The sequence below is a fragment of the Hypomesus transpacificus genome, chromosome 6 (genome assembly GCF_021917145.1).
Source record: "Hypomesus transpacificus isolate Combined female chromosome 6, fHypTra1, whole genome shotgun sequence".
Classification (NCBI taxonomy): domain Eukaryota; kingdom Metazoa; phylum Chordata; class Actinopteri; order Osmeriformes; family Osmeridae; genus Hypomesus; species Hypomesus transpacificus.
In genome coordinates, this window is record NC_061065.1 from 12,539,423 (window position 1) to 12,561,057 (window position 21,635).

Below are 21,635 nucleotides of genomic sequence, written 5' to 3' on the forward strand. Positions count from 1 at the left end.
CACAGTTGTACCAAAGTTCTATCGTGAGGTTTGGAGTGGAGGGTAAAAAAATTAAAAAGTTGTGTTGAAATGGGAGACAATATAATTTTACTCGAAAATGCGATCACATTTCTCAAGAAGAAAGATGATCCATAATTTACAATAATACTACAAGCCCTTCGCTAACTTGTTTTGTAAGTTTGTGAGTAAATGTCAAACATGGTCGGTTAAAAACCTTGAAGTGAAGGATTTTGATTTACATTGAAATCTTCACTGACATATTGTTGTTTAATAGAAGTCTACCTTGCTACACTTTGTGTTCACCATATATAGCCAGTGAAAACAATGATACAACAATAAGTTAAACAAGAAACTTGGTTCAGAAACTTTGTATTTTCTTACACAATTTATAATAGTTTGTTGGTGAAAAAACACAGCACTTTGCACATGCTGTCTGTTTTGCCACCACAAGTTGGCAGTATTGTCTGCATGTAGTGACAGAAAAAGGCATGACACAGAAGTATTGTATGCTCGTTATTTCACATTTAGTTAAAAGGGTTGTTCAGAAAAAGATCAGCAGTAGTGCATTAACGCAAGCAAAACCAGAACTCTTCCTAATATGAAGAAATCCCCACATTTGTTTCAACAGTTTTCCTTCAAAGCACAATAGAGAAAATAATTGCCCGCTAACTTCTTTCAAGACTGTCATTTCCTGAGATTTTTATTGACTGTTTGAACCATGTCATAAAGATGCATACATAGGCATAACTACAGTGGTTTATTGTCCAAGTTAGATTAGCTTTCACTGCTTGCTTAAGCAATCACGTGAGATACCTCCCAAAGTGACCTATAAAATGAACTGACAACATGTTCATCTATATAGCCACCATGTTCACTGTCACTGGAAGTGTTACAGTATAACTGTTGGCAACCAAAGGTTTTGTGTTTTTGTGTGTGTTTAAAATAAAAAATGTCCTGCATGAATCATGAGTCACAGTTACCTCCAGCCTGATGCAATGATATCCCAGTACAATAGTGTACGTTAGCCTGTATTGTCAGCACAAAATAACCAACTGGTGCTTTCACAATAAGGTTTTACTGACAAGTGTTAGTCATAAACATTTGTCACACACACAGCTCTGTCTCATAGTTGAGTGTCTGGAACTTTGTGACACACACAGTTTCTGTGTCTGTCCCACACTATGTGACATCACAGCTGTTCTCAAATACCATGAGTCAAGTGAAGAAAAGTCTAATATATTCCTGTTTCTCTAATTTCTCGGAAAATAAGGGCTTCAAGTAGAAGCACTCACGATACATTTCTACTTATAGTAGCCTAAGAACATAGGTTTACATTAGCGTCCTTCGACAAATCGAGATTTTGTTCATATATACAGGTTGGTGCTTAAAAAGTACCTTAAAATGAAATCCCATCTGCTAGAATTTCCACCGAGCCTAAAGTCTCACTGGTGGAGCCTGTCCATCACATGTAGCACATCCTCCAGAATGGAAGGCCCCAAGTCAAGGTCCAAGGCAAAGCATGGATCTTCTTCCACTACGGGGGCCTCCACCAGGGAACATGGGATGTGGGTGGAGCCCCCATCCAATTTTGAAACCCCCAGCTGCATTGTCAAACCTGCATTTCTCCCTTCCTGCTGTGCTGGCATGGACTGCTCTTGTCCATGATCATCACATTCCACCACCTCGATGGTATCGAGCAAAGGCAGAGAATGGCACTTTTTGTGTTTGCGACCTTGGGAGAGGGAACTGGGCTTGGTTATGGCCTGTGCCTTCCTCTCCTCCGGACTCAGGAGCCGAGGGGGCTTGGGGGGAGGTGGGGGGGACCCGTTGGGGGTGGCGGTCTGGAAGAGGTCCTGGTGGCTCTGGGAGCTGCGGAGGATTAGGCTGCCGCTCCTCTGGAGAGCCGAGAGGTCACCGATAGCCTCACCCCTGGCGTCCAGACCGATGTGAGAGAGGTGGCGGAAGTCGCCCAATGGCAGGCTGATCATGTTGACGGACAGGCGCTTCTGCTTGCGGGTCGAACGCAAGGTGGCAGACTTGAAGTACATGGCGGTCTTCAGAGGCATCTTGGACACTGTCTCCGTGTGTGTGTGATGATTTTAAGGCAGAAGTTTAAAAGGATGGGTCAGTTGAAAGGAAATGGTTGTTGAACTTTGGTAGCTGTGGAAAGAAAGAACAAAGGTTACAAAAAGAATCATACTATCATTCACATTTAATGTTTAATGTTAACATAAAGCAATTCCATCCTATGCTCCCATGTTCATGGGTATTTTACAGATGTTATGTTATGACATTACTGAATTTTTTAAAATCTTATTCCAGTTTCAGATGGATGCCTTGTCATGGCTTCACGTTACCTTTTTTATTTACCTGGAGCCATGACAATTTAAACAAACACATTTGTTAGACTAGTGTTGTGGATCTTAAGAAGCTTTGCATGACTTCTGGTCAAATCAGTAAGGAATTACAACCTGATAATCAATTTGCTATTCGTCAGAACTAAAACAGACACAGTTGTTTTTTAATGATTGTGAGAACTTAGTATTGGAATTGTGTGTCATTTCAAATAGCATAGCAGATGTTATTTTGTTGTTGGTGCTTTTTCATGTGCCTGCTTGAATTAGAAAGCGACTGCATTCGTTAAGTTCTACTCCCAGGTCTTTTACATGCAATATGTTGCAATCAAGACTTGTTCTAACTGGAAGTAAGGAAATTTACCTTTGCAAATTGAAACGTTTCACTATCCTCAGTACTGTGTGTTATATCACCTGAGAGGAAACAATACCTTTCTTAAGAGGTCAATTGTTGTTGCATTTATGACCAGAGGAAAACGTGATACAGAAACAGATTTTTCCTAAGTGGCCTAAAACATGAATGTTATCTTTTTCTATTGTCATCTTAAAAAAACACCTCATTAACATTTTGGTTTGCAGTTATGCTGCTGTCAGAAAGATTTGCATTTTCTTTTTAAAAGAATACATACTTTTCCAGAAATGGCTAATTCTAAACAGAGTTATCACTATTGGATGAAATATGCACTTAATTAAATATTTATCATAACTAAAATAAGTATGATTCTAGGTTACATACATTAGTAGGGTGCCTTTACATAACATCAAATTGTCATTGGTTTTGAATGGTTTTGACTTTAGGGAGTGTAATCAAAAGCAATGAAATAAATAAAGTTTGGTACCAAACAAATGCTTTAAAACACACACACAAACTTTCAAACAAACAGTATGACCCAGGGTTTTGCATGGCCTTTTACAATTCTTCCTGATGTGTAGATATCTGATAGTTGACCCAGCAGCATTCCTTTCTCAGTCTGTAAGGCTTACAGGTGGATAATTATACATCGAGCTGAGGACATCGAGTATGTCACAGACATACTATCCCTGGTAAACTAAGGTCGTTGACACAATGCACTAACAGGAATATAATCCAATGATGGAACTGCTATTCTGTTTCCAAACATAAATAAGGTTTATCCTATATATATATATGCATTATTTGAATCTAATTTGATAAATTGACACCTATTTGACTTTGTAGCATAAGCCTTCAAAGCCCTGACTTTGGTCAAAGAAAAAGAAAAATAGGCAAAATTCAAATATAAATCAAGGTTTAAAGTCTGTGTGGGTAGACAATTGGTCAAGCTCTGAGCTCAGACAGTGAGAAGGTACTATTCAGGCTCACCTGTGTGGCAAGTAGAAGCCTGTTCTCCTTTGAATGGTTTGTTTAGTCCATTGATGAGATTGGAGCAAGACTTGTCTTGTAGTGTAGAGGTTGAAAGACTAGCTCCTCAGACTGTGAGCATTTCTGTTACCCCAAATCTGAAACACTGAAGAGGACTACCTTGTCACACACGTGTACTGAACCAGACAGGCTTATCAACTCACTGGTCTCTCCTGGGTGTGTTTGCTCAAGGTAATACAACTCCAGTCCCTCCCCCTCGCTCAACCTTGTGTGTTACAAGACTGATCTTTGTAACTATTATGTAATTATTATTATTATTTAATTATTATTATTATGTATTATTTGTAACTGTATGTGTATGTGTACGTGTGTTTTCAGTGTGTGACTGATCTCCCCAATAACCAAATGTTGTTGTGGGGGTGTTGGGGTGGGGGTTGATAAAACAGTGCAGGACTCAGGTAAAGTGTGTGCTGCTTTAGTGAAAAGGGGAGGGCAATAGCTCTGGATAAAATCATATTTGCCCTGCAGGTAGGAAGGTAAATAAGTTAAAGAATCTCATCCGTTTAAAGGTGCAGACTGTTCCGAGGAATTTTCAGGCACGGTGTGGTTACAATTTACTTGGTAAGTATTCGCATGCCAAAGGAATGTTATAATAGTTTTCTTCAATCTCATCTTGGCCCTGTGCACAGGTTTCTTTCAAGACAAGCCATCGAACATCTTGTTTAAATAAATTAATGATTTGTGAAATCAGGTGTACTGAGCCAAATCAAAATCCTGGTTGTCCTCAGAGTGGAGAAAAAAACGGATAAAAACTGATAAGTTTTTAAGTCGCTCTGGATAAGAGCGTCTGCTAAAAAAAAAAAATGAATAAATGATAAACTGTTGTACACATATGTTTTCACAAACGTTTCATGTTACTTTGAATGTTGAAAAAGACACTTGTTGAAGTTGAACACAACTTGCTAATATATTAATGGTGAAGAAGATTATGGGGTTTTAATGAAGCTGCAATAGAGGACCTTCAAAAGGCTAGTTAGTGATAGAACTATGTGTGAACGCACTGCCACAAACCTAGTTGGAGACTTAGAATGTTATGGGGTTTCAATAAAAGTGAAATAATGAAATTGTATCAAATGCAGATTAGACTTGTTTGTCAACCCGTTGACTTAAGAAATAAACTGAACAAACTGCCAAGATGACTACCCCTATGACTACTCCGAAGTATCGCTTGGCACAAATGACATACACAATAAATTAGAAGCTGCAATAACCAATCTTGCAGTGCTTCTGTGTTAGCAAAGTAGGAAACTCTACTGTACTACTATTGTCTATTCCAATAACTATTACCACTTTCAAAGTTAACGCCGAAGCAAAAACATAATTGGACCCAAAAAGTCTATTGAAATAGGTTGAAATATATTATTGTCAATGATTAATGTCACCACAGGCTGACCTTGAAGAGAACACCCCCCCATCATTGGCCTGACAACAACCAAGCAGTGTTTCCAGACCATAAAGCCAGGAGGACTTTGAATTAGATGTTTGCCCTGAAAATCTGTTACTATTATTATTCGCTAAATGTCCATGTAAAACATGAAGTAAATATGGTATGGAGTATTTCCTCTCTGGTTAGCCTTTGCTTGCCTTTATTTGAAATAACACGAACATTTAACCTTTCCTGATGACACTGGGCCACCTGAAACTCCCCTGGAAAAAAACAGGTCTCAACACACCATCAATGTTTTCCAAACACCTCATAGAACATTAATGGAATGGTTTCACTGTCTTAGACTTATAGTTCGGCCTGCAGCATTCATCCTGAGGCCAAATGATCCAACACATAAATCAGAGCATTCCGAGAATGCGACCTGCTCAGAATGAGTGAGTGTGTGTTCTATCTTTTCTCCTTAATCTCTTACCTAAGAATCTCACTGTCTCCAACTTTCAAACAGTAGTGAATTGACTGGCCTACTTAGCCATTGAAACCTGTTTCGACAAAATATAAAAGGTGCAATACGATAATCATTGAATGTACCCGTTCATTTGTGATGTAAAATGGCTGCAGTACAGGCCTGACTGAGCCTCACCACAGCGGGTGGGCAGTAGACTTCATGTACATAACATGCAGTCATGAGTTTAATAAATGTTTAATAAATGGCATCCATTACACTAATGACCATGAACAGTATTTATCTAAACCACCTTTACAATTCTATCATTGTCAATGACAGAGAAATTGAGAAAATGGTAGGTACACAGTATGCTCACCTGCATTCCAAGTCCTTATTTGGTCACGTTCCTTAGATAAGCGCTCATTGCATAATCCAGTTTACCCATCTACACATGAAAGCTCTCCCACACCTGCAGAACATGCAGTGTGACTTGCATTATCTCTCTAGCCTGAATAGTATGTTTAAATTGAATGCCTGGAATTCCTCACTGAGTGGTTGGATTGCTAGATGCCTCCTTTGTGATTGTTTATTTATTGATGTGGTCAAATATTCTCATTAAGGTCAACTTGTTTAAGTTCGGACCAGGAAGTGACAAGGATCATGTGTCAGATGCTTGATTCAGATTGCTGGAAAAAATGGTTCTGAAGAGGAAATATTTTGAGCTGATAGTTTAAGCCTCCAATTGGCTATTGTTGTAAATTCCTGCCTACCATGTTCATGTGAAGTGAGTGCTAAGGCCTGTTAAAGGGCTGTTCCAATGATTTCCTCTTCTCCCTGGCCCTCAAAAATGGAGATGACGAATGACATATGAATCTTGAGCTTGTGAGAAATGCACAGTGAACTGAGAGATACCAAAGACAGGATTATGCTCGCTCACATATATCTGATTTAATCAACGAGGGCTGGCACTCATACCGTGACATTTTCTGTTGTTATCCGTCATCGGCTTACATTTTTGGCTGAAATGTGTAACCAAACAACCTTCCAACATCCAACATCCTCTGTGCTCCTGGAATTCGTTGAAACCCTCTTTATCACAGTGGCTTCCTCATTTGTGACACATCAAATCCTTGGGATTTTGAAACATGGAGAAAAACATGTGTGATGGAGCTATGACCTGGCTCATGGTAAATAACAACATTCTTCTCATGGTTCATGTACACTGTGGAAGACACATGCAAACAAAGCCCTCACTCTCATATATATTTGACATTGGGAACAATAGCATATGACAGTAACAGTTGAGTTTAAGTTACAATTATTTTGATTATGAACTTGATTATGTGATTATTTGTCATATAATCAAAATACATTCACCAGGTAATTGTTTTGAAGGTACTCTCTCAACCACAGTGGATCAGCACATCCTAAACACAAAGTGTCGGCCATGCAGCTCTTCCATCCTCTAAAACCAAATATAACCAGTTCCTGGTACAAACAAAGGGGACAGGAAATACCATAAGAAGTATCGTACACATTCACATTTATATATTTAGCAGATGCTTTTATCCAAAGCGACTTCCAAGAGAGAGCTTTACAAAAGAGCATAGGTCACTGATCATAACAACGAGGTAGTAAGTACACATGAAGCTTAAAGTCAAATGCTCCTCTCTCAAACATTCTTGAGCAACAAAATACCAATGCAGTGATGTGCTAATTAGATTTATTGTTCTCATCCATTGAAATCCACACAGTTTATTTGTCCTTGTAGGGGAAACATCTGTAAAAAGGTTCAAGATGAAGGTTTGGATGGTAATCTGCACTCAACCTTGGTATTTTCTGGAGGATTCTCCAATAGAGAGTCACTGGACTGTATCTACATGACATTACATTGACATATAACACAGTGTTTTAGTTCAAATGACTGTACTATACTGTATGCACTACCTACTATACTGTGTAGGCTACAAGCGAAACAAGTACAGTATTACATATACAATTAAACGTAATCCAATTAGAAATATGAATTGTCAGTAACAGGCAATTTAGACATGCATACATTATACAGTATTTGCTGACTTGCTTGAGTTAGATGCTGGGAGTAAACAGTAAAGATTAAGGTTTCACATGCTCAGAAGAACAGGTGTGCTTTTGTGATGGTGTCCCTACGGGGAATTGCTGTGGCTCCCTCTAGTGGCATTTGACTGAAGCTTCCGTCACATAGGGCTGATGTCCTTGTGCAGACACCAGACCAGGGTTTGTCCCACACCAGTCATGCTGATCACAGAGAAGCCCATCTTTTCCAGTTTATCCATGACCACCCGGGGAGGCTCCTCAACATGGTACTCAGAACTGCAGGATTAAGGTTTTCAAATGGGCACAGCACATTCATGAAATGCTTACAAACGTATTTGAACACATAAACACCCTTGTTTGTCTTGTCCAATTATGCATCAAATGTTGCTACACTTTTCACTTATTGAGTGCTTACAGTGTACAAAATCAACAATGGATTTGAAGATATAATCATCTTAAACACAATAAATGATTATACCACCAGGAGAAAAAGGACATTGCATGCATCACTTACAAGTTGTTACCCAATGCATTGGTCTTTTTGGCTCCCAGGTAGTTCATGATAGCGGGGTCGGAGGATTCATCACCAACCATGGTTGGACCTGTCTCCTGAGAAGAGTGATGATGGTGCAACTCATATATTTAAGCTGATATTGTATATTTTGATGTATGTACGCAATGGTAATAAATTCAAAATGATGTATGATCTAATCACTTCACATCCTAAACATTTAGATCATATACTGCTATTTTTAATGACTATTGGAATTACTTTCTATCCTATTTGAACTGTTGTCAAATATTGACGCGCCTTTATTAGGAGGTCATTGTCTAATATATCCAGTTATTTTCATTCCTTTGACCTAAGTCAATTTAATTTTAAGTAAATACATTCATTTAATTATAATCATTTTCATTAGTAATTTCTAATGACTACTGTACAATGTATGAATACAAAAGTTTAACTGTAACACAGGCAGCATGCATAAAAAGGTAAATCGACAAACCAGACGCAGTAATGTGCTGATCAGAACATATGGCATCTTTGAAAAAATACTTTGAGTCTCCTTGGATTATTCCTCGGAGCCTGTGTGGTTTGTTAGCTGTATAACTACTGAGTGTAGGTTAGTCAGTCGGCACTGGGCAGGGCTCAGAAGTTGATGCCTTACCATGAGGGAGCTGAAGAGGGCGTAAAAAGCTCACACCAAAAGCGTGAGGTAGGTGTTCACATTGAATCCATTACTGAACTATTATAAATGATTGATATTAATTATTGAATGGAAAATATGTTACTCAAATGCCCTACTATATTTATAAATATCAAATGACAAAAAATATTATCAAGAACAATTACATGTCTAATCATCAATAGCAATTCAAAAATGTAATTCTGGATACAGTGTATTGGATGTCATGCTGGATAGGCTACTTAAAGTTGTACATTACAATAGGTAAACTGCTCGAGTTAGAGTTAATACCAAAAGCATGTTCTAATACAAAAAGATAGACAGGAAACACACATCATAGTCTATTTCTTTTCTTTTTTAATGAAAAAATGATGCCTGATAAAGAAATTAATATCCTGTCATGTGGAGCCACCATAGCTGGATACAATCTTTAATATCCGTATTTAATTTAGTTTTTGCAACCACAATAACACAGACTAGGGACATACAGGTAGTTATGACACATTTTCCGATGGTATCCCTATGTTCCTGTTACCTTCGCTTTTGGTGTTCTCTGTAGGCTATCCCCTGGCTTTCTTTTCCCTCCGTGTTTCTGCATTCTCTGTGATCTTTAATCCATGTTCCCTATGAGTTTGCTGTTTACATGCTCTGGAATGTTCCTGCCGTGCTCTTGCTGTGGATTTGATCAGTCAGCCCAAGGATGACTATGAAAAATCCCAAAATGTGCCTTTTTTTGTCACTGTGACATTAAGCGTACTCTTTGAGCATATTTAATGAAATGTAAACAACAATAAAAATATATGTGTTGCTTTATTAAAAGATTTATGCAAATGTTGGACAAATATTACAAGATTAAACTAACAGAGCATTCTCTGTATATCTGTTAATGTCATTTGTTGTAGAATTTCAAATAATTCCAGCAAATATTATTGTAAGTTATCTGGTACTGTTCTACGTTTTATGTCAAATTATATATTTTGGTTTCCAACGGAAGTATGATCATAGCCCACTAATTCCAGCATTTTTATCGTTCCTCCCAGAGCCATAGAAAAAGAGAGTTGCGACACTTCCATAGACTCCCATTGTTATCGAGGAATGCGGAAGTTAAGCGTGTATCATGCAACCTATAGTTCCAAACATTGTATTTTCCACCGTTGAACCCCATTCATTTTCAGTGTCTACGAAGCAAGTGAGCTGGTAAATTGATGAAAATCCTGCATTTTTTCATATTTCAACCACCACATATCAATTGTTATTAGTAGTATTTCATATAGCCAGCTGTAGAGAAAATGTATTGTAAGATTATGGCTTGTTAGATTATAGCTTGTTAGATTCTAAATGCAGTTTGCGATAGACTATAGTAGAGCTATGCAACACTTTTACTGTAGCTAGCTAAAGAGCATGTGTATCAACCAGAAGTTCGTTGGTTTATAGTCTGTCAAATTAGTTCAAGTTATTGGTGTTCTTTGGCATACACAGTTTACAGAATCTGCTCTTATTAGCCTATAGTACATCTGATTATAGCTAGCAACAATGAATTGCAGATTAAAGCCTTGGGTCCCCTATCGTCCAGCAACGCTCGGCAGGAATTTCAGGTCCACTCAATAGCTAGCTAGTTAGTTAGCTCAACTAGATGCATCTACTACTGCGGTCTAAGTTTTGTGAAAAGCAGACATTAAGATCACCTGCTCACTACAAACAAAAGGAGTGGAAGAACACTGGACATATTGCACAATAAAATGTTTTATTGAATTGCAGTTGGTTGCCTTGTATATTCTGTTCAATTTTTTTCTATTGAACTTTTGCCGGTGATCATGGTTAGATTCAACTTGCATCAAGTACAAACGTGTTGTTAATGTGGTAAATTGTAAGTGGGCTGATGAAGAAAAAAAAAGTTGAACAAATCCCATTTACTTCAACAGTCGAAGGTTAAACGTTAAGTGGAACAATGTAGGCTAGCATAGCCATTTCCAGCTCTGCTTCACAATATTGCGTTATGCATTATAAGTTAATGTTATACATACATGTTAATAAAGTAGCATACATACATGATACAACACACCAGTAACCAATTGATATTGTGTTAATATACCGAAAATATCCGTGAATCGAGATGGTGCTGCTGTCGGTCCCGCCGAAAACCATTCAAACACGTTGACAGCAGTGGGTTTTCATTTAACTACAGCGAGCTACCGGAACCACGTGACAAACAAGCTCTAGCTTTTTCCCTGCGTTTCACTGGCAGTGAGTGTTCACACATGTTGTAGTTCACTCCATTGTTCACCAAAAACGTCAGCGAGGACTGCCTAATGTAGATAAGAGTCAGCTGAAGATAGCCAGAATATCGGATTTCTTCAACTGAGCCTGTTTCATTCGTAATTTGCCTGAGAAAGCGACTTCCGTTGGCCAGCTCCATTGAAAACCATTCAAAAAAGTTGACAGCAGTGGGGCTTTTTGGAACTACAGCGAGCTACTTGAACCACGTGATCACGTGTCGGCGAGATCAAAGCGTGTCGCAACTCTCTTTTTCTATGGCTCTGGTTCCTCCTCCCTGGTACAAAGTCAAATCGACGCGCGGGTCAAAAACGACACAGAACACGACGATGTTTTGTTTTTAACTCTAAGGTCTTTGCCCTTGATTCTGTAAACGTGTATGGTAGCTAGCGTGTGTATTACAGACAGAAAAGTAATATATTGTATGTGTTTGGATGGACCACATCACCTGCATGCTTGTTTTAGTTACCATCTCAGTTTTTGACAGCTCGTTCTAGTCCATGCTACCCGGGCTTAGCATTAACATCAGGCATTTGATGTAGCTAGCCATAGTCGTCTCACAAGTACCGATTATGAAAGTGAAGGCATTGCTGGCATGTAAACATTTCTATTAAATAACGTTGGTATTTATCTAGTTTTTTTGTCATCGGGTATCATCTCCCACATTTACACCGAAGTGGTTGGGTGTAGTAGCACTATCCAAGAAAGCTAGAATAGCTAGCTTCGCGAACGTCGGTCGTACTAGGCTACTCGTGCGTTTTACCAGTAGTTCAGCTCAAATATTGTAAAAAACGAAAGTGCTGTCATCAGCATGAGGTTTTGACTTGAGACAAAGCCAACTGTAAACCACTTAAGTTTGAATTCCGGGTATGGTCTCACTTTGGCGTACCATGAACACGTCGTTGGGGAGAAATGGCATGATAGGACTGGGTGTTGGAGCCACAGCAGGTGTAGGCTTGATAGCATTTATAATCTACAAAGAAGTGACGAGAAGAAGATCTCAATGCTTGCAACTTCACACCAGCCCTCTTTGCCAGGCGACGGACATTACTGATCCAGATGCTCTCCTCCTTGAACCGCTTAATGCAGAAGGTAAGATGGCTCAGCAAGATAAATGTTCCCTAGAATACGAGACACAATGCTGCCTTGCCACAAAGCAGAGCAGTAGGCTACAAACCATCACTGATGCCATGGGCACATAAGCAATGTGCGTTCGTGCGTGCAGGCCCTTTCCTGAGAGTGTGTATTACTGTCTTCATATCCAGGCTTGTGTGGCTCTCTATGTTGCTTGGACTGGGGGACGTTTTGTGTTCATTACATCACATTTGTCAACCTACTTTTATGGGTATTCAAGTCAAAAACATGTGCGTATGAATGTGAACTGCTTGGTATTTGACTTTTCTCGCTTCCGTAGCTTCGTTCCCTATTTTATTCAGTTGGTATTTTTTTTAATATTTAAAGTCTATGACCCATTGGCATCATCCAGCTCTTCGTATGTCATTAACTGTTACTCTTCCAAGCTGATACTACAAACTTTGTGGAATTGAATGCATCTCTATGAGAAAATGAGTCTGCCACAAATTAAAATTTTAATATTTTACATATTACAATGTAAAATAGCTCAACAGGGGCAGAATGATTGTTTATTATTATGATTTTATGCTGGTTTGCCACCTAAACCTTGATGACACATACCCAACCAAGTATTCCCAACTGTCCCAGTGGTTAACAAATGACCACCACCATAATAACACACAAACACGCAAACAGACCCCTCCTTCCTGTCCCCATCCCCAGAGGCGGCTGCCCAGCAGCAGGCCCTGGCAGCGGTGGAGGCGGTGGTGCAGGGCCTGTCCCCAGGGCAGCAGGCGCAGCTGAGGAACCGCCTGGACGAGGTGCTGACCTGCGTGGCCTCTCTCCGCGGCGAGGTGGCCGAGCTCCGCGGCGGCCTGCAGGACATCGCCCAGCAGATCATCCAGGATGTCAAGTGAGTGGTGTGGCCGCCGTCCGACCTGCTCGTTAGGGGGGACGTCTGTTGGTAGAGTATAGCACAAGTCAGGCTGATTGGTGGGTACTTGGATAAGGTTGATGATGCGTCACAAATACCTCCTAACTTTCCATTTTGGATAATGATCCCATCCCACACTTAGTTTAAGAATATATTTGAAGCAGGAATAAGAATATATTCCAAGCAGGTATAGAGAGAAATAAAAAAGAAGAAGAATTTCCAGGCGTTCCAACTAGGCCCCCACTCTGATTCTTAGCGGGTGTGGTCTTGCCCTTCTCTAACAGAAAGGGCATGGAGGAGAGCCAGCGGGCGCGGAGGAGACGCCACATCATCCACAGGGAGCGCACTGACTCCATGAGCTCCAGTTCCATCTACTTCACCGCCAGCCAGGGAACAGCCAGTCTGTATGCAGGGGACACCAGCGAGGGAGGGTAAGAGATACTGCTGGGTGTTCTAACACATGTTTAGGAACAAGGTGAAATCCCCCCTCCCAGTAAACAGGCGTTCAATATGTGGACTCCTATTAAGAATACACAAAATGTCTACCTGTTTCTAAATGAGCTTTTCGACCGCTAATCCGTGATCATCTGTAAAACAGTTGTCCTGACACTTAGCTAACGAGTCCATATTGAACTACAGTGGTGCCACAGATATTGTGCTTTTGTTAACCTGCACTAGGTACTCAACCGCTAACGCCGAGTCTGACTACACGGACCGAGACACGGACAGAGAGACCGACAGGGAAGGAGAGATAGAGCCAGAGCAGGAGTCGGAGGACGAAGACGAGGACAAGAGCTGTGCCACGGTCCTTACTCTACGCCAGGACGATTCTCAGGAAGAGGGGGAGGAGGAGGTGGAGGAGGAGGAAGAACCGAGGACACAGCAAGAGGAGGAGAGGAAGGAGTTTGTGGCAGAGGCGCCCAGTGGGGAGTTGGCCCTGCTCCTGGCTCAGAGCGATATCCTCCATACAGGAGATGCCAGCCTGAAAGCAGAGGGCTTTCACCTCCTACTTGCCAACAAAGCACAGGTAATCCAGAGGGACAGTAGAAAGGAGTCAACGTTCTAGTGACGGTTGACTATTTTACCCGAGGTCATTTTGGGCCATTGTATTTAAATATTAAACATAGCTTCAGCTACCTGTGTATTTACATGTTCAGGTTTGCCTATGTTTTCTTCATACGGTGCAATTTCCATATTTCTAAAATGTATTTGCATCCGTTGACTTTATCCCACAGTATGGCAACAGCAGGGAGTTTTTATGGCGACTAGCCCGCGCCTACAGCGACATGTGTGACGCTACAGAGGACAAACAGGAGAGGAAGTCATACGCAGAGCAAGGTGCCACATAACCACACACTCAGCCATATGTAACATCAATAGGAAATACCATTGACACTTACAGTACTGTGCAAAAGTATTAGGCACCAAAAAAAGTTAAGGCAAACATAAATGAACATAAATGCTTGTTCATAAAGGAACAAGAAATCTCAACATTGCACTTTTATACTGCCGCACAAATACAGAAGCAGAAGAAAAAAATATATATTTTGATGACAATATTCATGTATTAAAAAAAAGAATAAAAAAAAAAAGATGTTTTGTAAAGTGCTGTATTTCTCCATGTGGCTTTGGTCTTGATGTTAAAACTCCACCCTACAGGACGGGAGGAGGCCGAGGTTGCTCTGAAGAGGAATGGCCTGAACGCAGAGTGCCACAAGTGGTGAGTGGATCAAAACAGTTCTGCTTCCTGCAAAGGGAGTTTAGCTCCCCCCCCCCCCCCCCCCCCCCCCCCCCCCCCCCCCCCCCCCCCCCCCCCCCCCAATGGACAGCATTATATCAAAAAAAGTGGTTGAGAAAGTTGATTTTACACCTGTTCCCTGATACGGCTTGTTCCACCCCAGGTTTGCTGTCCTCACAGGACTTACCTCCCAGTACGAGAGCATGCATGGCAAACTAAAAAGCAGCCACATTCTCAAGGTAAAGTACTAGGCCTCATAAATACTGCATACTGGTTCAACATCTTGTCTTGAGGTACCCATAATGAAGATAGTTAATGTGCATTCCACTAGAGGATTCCTATTAGCAGGTCCAGTTGTCGATGTCAGTTATACCAATAAAGTTTGTTCAGTAGCATACACCATCTTTGCCTGCCTTTTCCTTCTGCTTTAGGAACATCTAGACAGAGCGATCTCCCTCAGGGACGATGATCCACTGTGCTTCTACCTACTTGGGCGCTGGTGTTATGAGGTGACAACCATCCTAGACTGTTAAGGCAGTGACATCACTAAAGAATTTGCTTATGACTTTATGGGTTCGTTCTTATGTGCTTTGCTTGCTGAATGGTGACCCTGTTGTGTTGCTACTGTAGGTTTCCTCTCTTGGCTGGTTGGAGAAGAAGGCTGCAGCTGCCTTGTATGAAAGGCCACCCACATCAACTCTCCATGAAGCATTGGAAAACTTCCTCAAGGTACTTGATCCAGAAATGTCAACAAAATCAAGGATGACATGAAATACATTATTAAACGCATATAATCTAATAATAAGGCTGGGCTGTAGCCTGTCTCTGCCAATATGCATAACCCAACTGCTTTCAATATTAATGAGTAGACTTTTACATTTGTGTCTGAAAATACAACAAAATCTATTCTCTGTTTTTTCAATTTCTCCCATTCTGTTTCTTTATTTCAGGCTGAGGAGCTCAACCCAGGATTTTCTAAGACAGTGAGACTTTACATTGCAAAGGTAATGGAACTTTACCTCTCGGCAGTTTTGTTCTCAAGCCTAAGAAAAGAAAAGCTATCAATAGGTCATGATCTTTGTTGGTTGAATAATAACGGCATATATGCTTGAATTTAGTGTCACAACGAGCTTGGTAATGGATCTGAGGCAAGGAATTGGGCGAGGCTTGCTTTAAACATGCCTAGCACTTCTAATCAGGTAAGTTAACGTCAATTGAGGTGATATCCTTATTGGTTTATTTCTTCAATAAAACACTTTTTATGGCCATTAGTTCAAAATTCACAAATTGGATCTACTTTTCTTCAACTGCCGTGTGAGTATTTCCTCAAATGTTCATTATTGTCCAATTGACCACATTTTCTCTTCCCAAGGAGGATGACACCACAAAACTACAAGCAGAGCTTAGAGTCTTGATTGACAAACCAAATGACCTCCCGCTCTCCAGTGTTGAAAAATAGGCAAGGACACAGAAGATGTCCCTGATTGAATAACCAATCCCAGTTCGTCAGCTTCATCAGGTGTTCATCTTGTTTTAAAGGAAGATTTGTCATGTCACTGCAATGAAACAAATTTAGATTATATACAGTGTACTGTATGTATGGTTATTCCAGGTCAAAGTCAGAACATCAACAGAAATACTCTTGTTTGTTCTATCATTGTAATTAAGCATGTGAAGGATTTTGCAAGTGCTTCTGACTAAATGTAAATTGGTGGAACTAATTTAAATACTCTCAACTTTGCTTTGTATTTCCTAAATGTAGATGTGAAGTCAAACAACCTCTTCTTAATATTAAATATTTTGGGATAAACAGTAACAAAAAAAGTATGAAAATCACTGTTCTAATTCATCATATTAAACAAAGACAATAATCAATATATTTTCAGGCTTTAATGTAGTAATAAAGTGTAGCTCTTGATCAAACACAATCCCAAGCACAGTCTTGTGTCCAATGGAATTTTTTGCATATTTAACTTTTCAGTTTCGACAAAAGGGGTTTACTGAGGTCACATCTATCTCGTTTCTTGAGTGTTTGCCTTTTTGCCTTCATTTTTACATAGATTTATTTATTTCTATTGTACTTAGTAATTTATTTAGAAAATGCTTTCACTGTAATAAGGGGAATGTGTGCACTAAACTGTTAAATTATGCATCACATGCTTTGTGTTCTCAAGTTATTTTATTGAATTTCAAGATGTCATTTCTTCTGGAAGACAGTAATATACATTCCTGTTGTCTTTTAAAATGGATTCCATTCTGAAAAAGCCTTGGTGAGACTGTTTGGGTTAGTTTAGGATGGAAGAATATTTTGGAAATTATTCTGGGATACTCAAACTTGTCAAATGTGTTAAATAAACATATCTTCTGTGGGAAGTTGTGAGTGGATACTGCCCTTAATGCTTCAACACTCCACAATACTGAGCATCCTTTGTGTGGACAACATATTATAAATACAATAATATTGACAAACATTTCATTACTACTTTTTAAATTCCATTAGTTTGTTGAAAAACATCTGCTTCATGGCTAACCTGCCAACTGAAACCACTCCAAATTCTGAAATCACTTCTCATCAAATAAATCAGCTTCTTATATGCAAAATGTTAGCGTAAACGTAAATTAGATTATTTAAGTGACGAAATACGATGTGAAGAAAACACATAACATTTAATGAAAAGAATAGTTTTAGAATTGACAGGGCACACAATGTTAAATAATGTACTGTGTGGACAACTAGTCTTTTGGTCAAGCAACTGCTCTTCAATAATACATTTAGTAGTCATTGTAATGTTTAGATCAAACAGCAAGGAAACCAGACTGCTAGAAACCACACACAAAACACAGGATCACAAATACATTTTCAAATAATATAACAAAAACCATCCAGAGGATTTTCAACAAGATCTAATAAATGCTGTTTTTTTTCCTTTAGCCCACTATCCCTCACAAAACCTTAATAAGACATAGGTTCTTATAGTGTGGGCTTTTTTGTGCGTCACTTTAGACCAAAGCACAAAAAACTGTGAAATTCTCTATACAATGTGTTCCCACAGAATGGACTGTGGACAGCCCTGCTTCTCTCTGCATTACAATGGTCCAACTTTTGGGGCCTGTACCTCCCTAATCTACCTGTCATCTCAGGCCTGTTATCAGGGGAATATTGTGCACACTACGAAAGTGTGCTGTTGTGCAATGGGTGCTTGGGTTGGTGAGAAGGTGAGTAGGCACAAGTCACATGACCAGCCTTGTGCCTCCCTCCCAGTATGGCGCCTGCTCAGTCCTTGGCGTCACCCACTCCGTCAGGGTTGATGGCGAACATGGCTTCTGACTCGGGGAGGCAGGGCGAGTCATAGATTTTACAGATCCTGGTCTCCCCTCTGCCTTTCCTTAGGTAAAGTCTGAGAAGGAAGGCAAGCGGTTTTTTGTTAGCAAAGCTCTGTGTGTAGCCGGTCTGCAGGACTCAAGAGCACTGTAACATGACCAAGCATGAAGGGCAGTAACTTCATAGTGGATACAATACCACTGGCTACAAATTGAAATACCTACTACCGCCTAATAGCAACCGTTATCTTAATAGTTTGAGCAGAGACAGAGGCTGATTTTAGGAGGCGAGAGTGCCGCTCCCCACGGCTCAGCCCAGGTTCCTCACCGCGTCGTGGAGGCATGTGCCATGATGTTGCCCCCAATGGGTTTCTTGGGGTCTGCTGAGAACATGGCTGCTCCGTCCACCTGGGCTACCACCTGGTTGGTGATCACCACGGCGACGCCAAACTTAAGCGGCCAGAATGGATCCAAAAGAAGGGCACTCAGTGTTACATGTGGAAGCAAGACGGACGGAGCAATGTGCACACAAATGAAACTGGAGACAATGATTTTGGAGAAAACTGTAAAACTGTGTGTGTGTGTGTGGGGGGGGGGGGGGGTGAACAAACGTAAAAAAACGTATTCTTGGATATATATATTAGGGGTTTTCGACGTACCTCGTCTGCGAGCCTCAGCAGCATCCGTAAGAAACGTCCCAGATGGCCTTGTCTGGCCGACAGCTCACCTCTACCGGAGTAGTCTGTCCTATAGAGGGCTGTGGCACTGTCCACTATCAGCAAAGCATACCTGACAAAGAGGCAATAAGAGATGTTGGCTTTATGAAGATTAGGACGGGGAGGGATCACAACTGCGCGCTGCTACCATATTCCACGACTCAACCGAAGATTAATTTGTTTCGCTATACATGTTTGATGGAGCGACCTCACAAATTTGAGGAAGTGAGGGAGCAAAGAGAGGGAGACTAGAACGGTTAAAGGGGGGGGGGGGGTTATGGGTATGATACTGGCTGCAATCGGTTTAAGATGAACAACAGACCAGACGAGCAGAGACCTTAGGAGATATGGACGTTGGCCTCACCTGGACTCAGCCATCATGGCGGACGCCTGGTACAGGAGCTGGGTCTGGTGGTCTGTGTTAAAGGCCCGGGCATACGCCACGTTATCCAGCACATCACTCCCCACCAGCCCATACCTGATGAGGCAAGACGCAGAGGAAAGGCAGGAGACACATCAGATGGATTCTGTCATGTGAGTACTAAGAGGTCCACAGCAACTACGTGCAATTAATAGACATTCATTTACAAGAACACCCATCAAACCGTAAACCATGACAGAAAGTACCTCAAATTGAAATCAAAGCAAGCTATTCATCATTTCAAACTTCTCTATTTAGTGTCAACTATGTATCAAGGTTCTAAAAAGACTAAATGCACAGTAAACCACTGGTTTTACTGCATTTCTGTGTGTGTGGTAGAACTAGTAGACCCCACCTCTCAGCTACAGCCAGGAGTCTCTCTGGCCTAAAAGTCCCTTCTGTGTCGATGTACATGGCTTTGCCCTCTCCGCCACCCTGGTCAATAGGCAACTGAAAGGAGAAAACGTACAGAAAGGTTACTCTAGTCTACGCATTCATGCAGCCAGTAAGGTGAGCTTACTTTTTTAGACGCATGTTTGAACTGCTTGCATTGAATTCAACACAGTGCACAAGAAATGGAGTTGAACAGAGGCATAGCCAACAACAGCCACCCTTGACAACAGGACCACATTCACTGATGGACGTCATCAACAGGAGATATTATCAGAGCCACCATTGGAGTGCCTTGGGGGAAGGGCCCTGAAAGAGGATGTACCTGACAAGTGACTGCCAGGGTGTGGCACAGCTGTGTCTTCCCTGTTCGGAACTCTCCAAACATCTCTGTGATAGAGCCAGTCTCAATCCCACCTGGCAAGGGGAACGGAGTCAACGGGGTCACAATCAAGGGCAAACAAACGCACAACTGTATTGACATTGTGGTGCAGCGTTAGCGAACCCTTAGAATGAACCATGACATTTGTTGTTTGAGGAAGTACTAGAACAAAATATTCCCTATCAGATGGGATTCCCTTTGTTGGGATAGTACACACCTTGAAGCAGTTTGTCTAACTCTTTGGAACCAGTGGAGATCTGGATTATCTCAGCGCGTCGCTGGTGGAACTCTGTAGCAGTGGTGAAGCCCATGGGCACTAGTTTAGCAGCCTCAGCCTAGGCATGGGAAATATAAATCATTAAATAGCGAAGGTTGCGTTGACTTATGTTTAACTTGTATTGTTTTTGAATTCAAAGTGTTATTTGTCATCCCTAGATAAATAACGCAAATGTAAGAGCTTACCAGAACTTTATCTGCTTTGGCCTCACTGATGCCTTTGATATTGAGCAGCTCTTTCTTGGGTGCATATGCCACTGCCTCGATCGTATGAAAGCCTGCATCCTCCAGTTTCTTTATGTCACTGGCACTGACACCACATTGCTGTGTACAGAAATATGACAGGTCATAACAATGAAACACATAATTTTACTCTTCCTTGAATTTATTGATTCAAAGTGAAAATTGGCATGCCTGTACCCTGAATGTGCAATACCAGTATTTTCTAATGACATGGCCTATTACATATCCTGGATCTACATTCCCAAACTGTCCTCGCATACCTTGAGCTATAGTCAGGTAAAAACCAACTGGTCCACCGTCGAGACAAGTTTAGGATTTGGACATGTACGTACCTCTAATCTGTTTAGAGGCTGTGGTCCAAAGCTTTCCTCTTCCTCTACTTCTGCCTCCACTCTGGATTCACTCCTCATAGCCATTTTGATTTACTGAAACGTGATGTTTATCTGTAAAAAAAAAATGCGTAGCTCTAGTACAGTTAATGAAACAGACTGGGGTTGAAGAAAATGACGGCCAATCAATGTGTTACAAAGTAAACTAAATAGTAAACCAACAACAAAGAGTACGGCGTCACTGTCGGGCCATTTAGCCAGAGCTAGCTAAATAATGTCATTAAAACAGAAACTGTGTGGGCTACAGAGTTCCTGTTACACAATGAGATTAGCAGCATAGGCTTTAAGTCCCAGTAGTAACGTGTTCTCTCGAGACAAAAACAGAAAGCAGTTTATAATATGGAAGATCGACTTGTTATTCTACTTACTCTACGTTTCGTAACTAGTAGCAATATTTGTTCTTATTTGGAAACCAAATTCTCCCGCTCGTCAGTCAGCGCAGGTCTGTACTGGGCAACGTAATGACGTCCGAGTGTATACTCTTTGATGACGTTAACCCTGTGTAGGTCTTCTTCTGTGATTTAATAGCGGGTCTCAAACCAAAGTGTAGATGCACACCATCATCTATTGTATCGGAGTGATACATTTCAGGGCACTAAATACTTGAAGTCACAACCTGATTGATG

General features: G+C 40.8%; 4 protein-coding genes across 6 annotated transcripts; 1 reads left to right on the forward strand and 3 right to left on the reverse strand.

Moving 5' to 3' along the window:
• Nucleotides 1-149: 149 nt before the first annotated feature.
• Nucleotides 150-3,931, reverse strand: LOC124469192 (cdc42 effector protein 3-like). The gene is made up of 2 exons (XM_047022326.1): nucleotides 3,697-3,931; nucleotides 150-2,160 (listed from the first exon to the last, which is right to left on the reverse strand). Exon 2 carries the CDS (start codon nucleotides 2,064-2,066, stop codon nucleotides 1,443-1,445), a length of 624 nt encoding a protein of 207 aa, XP_046878282.1. The 5' UTR covers nucleotides 2,067-2,160; nucleotides 3,697-3,931; the 3' UTR covers nucleotides 150-1,442.
• Nucleotides 3,932-6,572: 2,641 nt separating this feature from the next.
• On the reverse strand, nucleotides 6,573-9,531 carry LOC124468829 (GTP cyclohydrolase 1 feedback regulatory protein-like). Of its 2 annotated transcripts, none has more exons than XM_047021802.1 (3): nucleotides 8,672-9,528; nucleotides 8,179-8,273; nucleotides 6,573-7,940 (listed from the first exon to the last, which is right to left on the reverse strand). In XM_047021802.1, the coding sequence occupies exons 1-3, from the start codon at nucleotides 8,705-8,707 to the stop codon at nucleotides 7,805-7,807; spliced, it is 267 nt and encodes an 88-aa protein (XP_046877758.1). In that variant the 5' UTR covers nucleotides 8,708-9,528; the 3' UTR covers nucleotides 6,573-7,804. The 2 variants fall into 2 exon arrangements, with proteins under 2 accessions (XP_046877758.1, XP_046877757.1); XM_047021801.1 differs by having other exon boundaries at nucleotides 6,577-7,940; nucleotides 9,387-9,531.
• A 1,827-nt stretch (nucleotides 9,532-11,358) lies between these two features.
• rmdn3 (regulator of microtubule dynamics 3) lies at nucleotides 11,359-16,355 on the forward strand. 2 transcript variants are annotated; one of them, XM_047021963.1, is made up of 12 exons: nucleotides 11,359-12,217; nucleotides 12,896-13,112; nucleotides 13,418-13,564; nucleotides 13,812-14,160; nucleotides 14,369-14,471; nucleotides 14,793-14,853; nucleotides 15,035-15,110; nucleotides 15,303-15,380; nucleotides 15,502-15,600; nucleotides 15,822-15,875; nucleotides 15,990-16,070; nucleotides 16,244-16,355. In XM_047021963.1, exons 1-12 carry the CDS (start codon nucleotides 11,995-11,997, stop codon nucleotides 16,328-16,330), a joined length of 1,575 nt encoding a protein of 524 aa, XP_046877919.1. In that variant the 5' UTR covers nucleotides 11,359-11,994; the 3' UTR covers nucleotides 16,331-16,355. The 2 variants fall into 2 exon arrangements, with proteins under 2 accessions (XP_046877919.1, XP_046877920.1); XM_047021964.1 differs by having other exon boundaries at nucleotides 11,361-12,217; nucleotides 12,923-13,112.
• Nucleotides 16,356-17,519: 1,164 nt separating this feature from the next.
• rad51 (RAD51 recombinase) lies at nucleotides 17,520-21,466 on the reverse strand. The gene is made up of 10 exons (XM_047021965.1): nucleotides 21,378-21,466; nucleotides 20,953-21,063; nucleotides 20,564-20,701; nucleotides 20,319-20,436; nucleotides 20,045-20,136; nucleotides 19,685-19,779; nucleotides 19,273-19,386; nucleotides 18,852-18,981; nucleotides 18,521-18,642; nucleotides 17,520-18,269 (listed from the first exon to the last, which is right to left on the reverse strand). Exons 2-10 carry the CDS (start codon nucleotides 21,034-21,036, stop codon nucleotides 18,146-18,148), a joined length of 1,017 nt encoding a protein of 338 aa, XP_046877921.1. The 5' UTR covers nucleotides 21,037-21,063; nucleotides 21,378-21,466; the 3' UTR covers nucleotides 17,520-18,145.
• Between the last annotated feature and the right edge of the window lie 169 nt (nucleotides 21,467-21,635).

Excerpts from the sequence above, each read along its gene's own strand:
- rmdn3 (XM_047021963.1), top strand. The coding sequence starts at position 11,995 with ATGGTCTCACTTTGGCGTACCATGAACACGTCGTTGGGGAGAAATGGC. Across the intron at positions 12,218-12,895 it reads TGAACCGCTTAATGCAGAAG|ACCCCTCCTTCCTGTCCCCA; the intron begins GTAAGATGGCTC and ends ACACGCAAACAG. Across the intron at positions 13,565-13,811 it reads GGGGACACCAGCGAGGGAGG|GTACTCAACCGCTAACGCCG; the intron begins GTAAGAGATACT and ends AACCTGCACTAG.
- rad51 (XM_047021965.1), bottom strand. The coding sequence starts at position 21,036 with ATGGCTATGAGGAGTGAATCCAGAGTGGAGGCAGAAGTAGAGGAAGAG. Across the intron at positions 20,702-20,952 it reads AGCCTCTAAACAGATTAGAG|CAATGTGGTGTCAGTGCCAG; the intron begins GTACGTACATGT and ends TTCTGTACACAG. Across the intron at positions 20,137-20,318 it reads GTTAGACAAACTGCTTCAAG|GTGGGATTGAGACTGGCTCT; the intron begins GTGTGTACTATC and ends TCCCCTTGCCAG.
- LOC124469192 (XM_047022326.1), bottom strand. The coding sequence starts at position 2,066 with ATGCCTCTGAAGACCGCCATGTACTTCAAGTCTGCCACCTTGCGTTCG.
- LOC124468829 (XM_047021801.1), bottom strand. The coding sequence starts at position 9,449 with ATGCAGAAACACGGAGGGAAAAGAAAGCCAGGGGATAGCCTACAGAGA. Across the intron at positions 8,274-9,386 it reads AGAGAACACCAAAAGCGAAG|GAGACAGGTCCAACCATGGT; the intron begins GTAACAGGAACA and ends CACTCTTCTCAG. Across the intron at positions 7,941-8,178 it reads AATGCATTGGGTAACAACTT|TTCTGAGTACCATGTTGAGG; the intron begins GTAAGTGATGCA and ends TTAATCCTGCAG.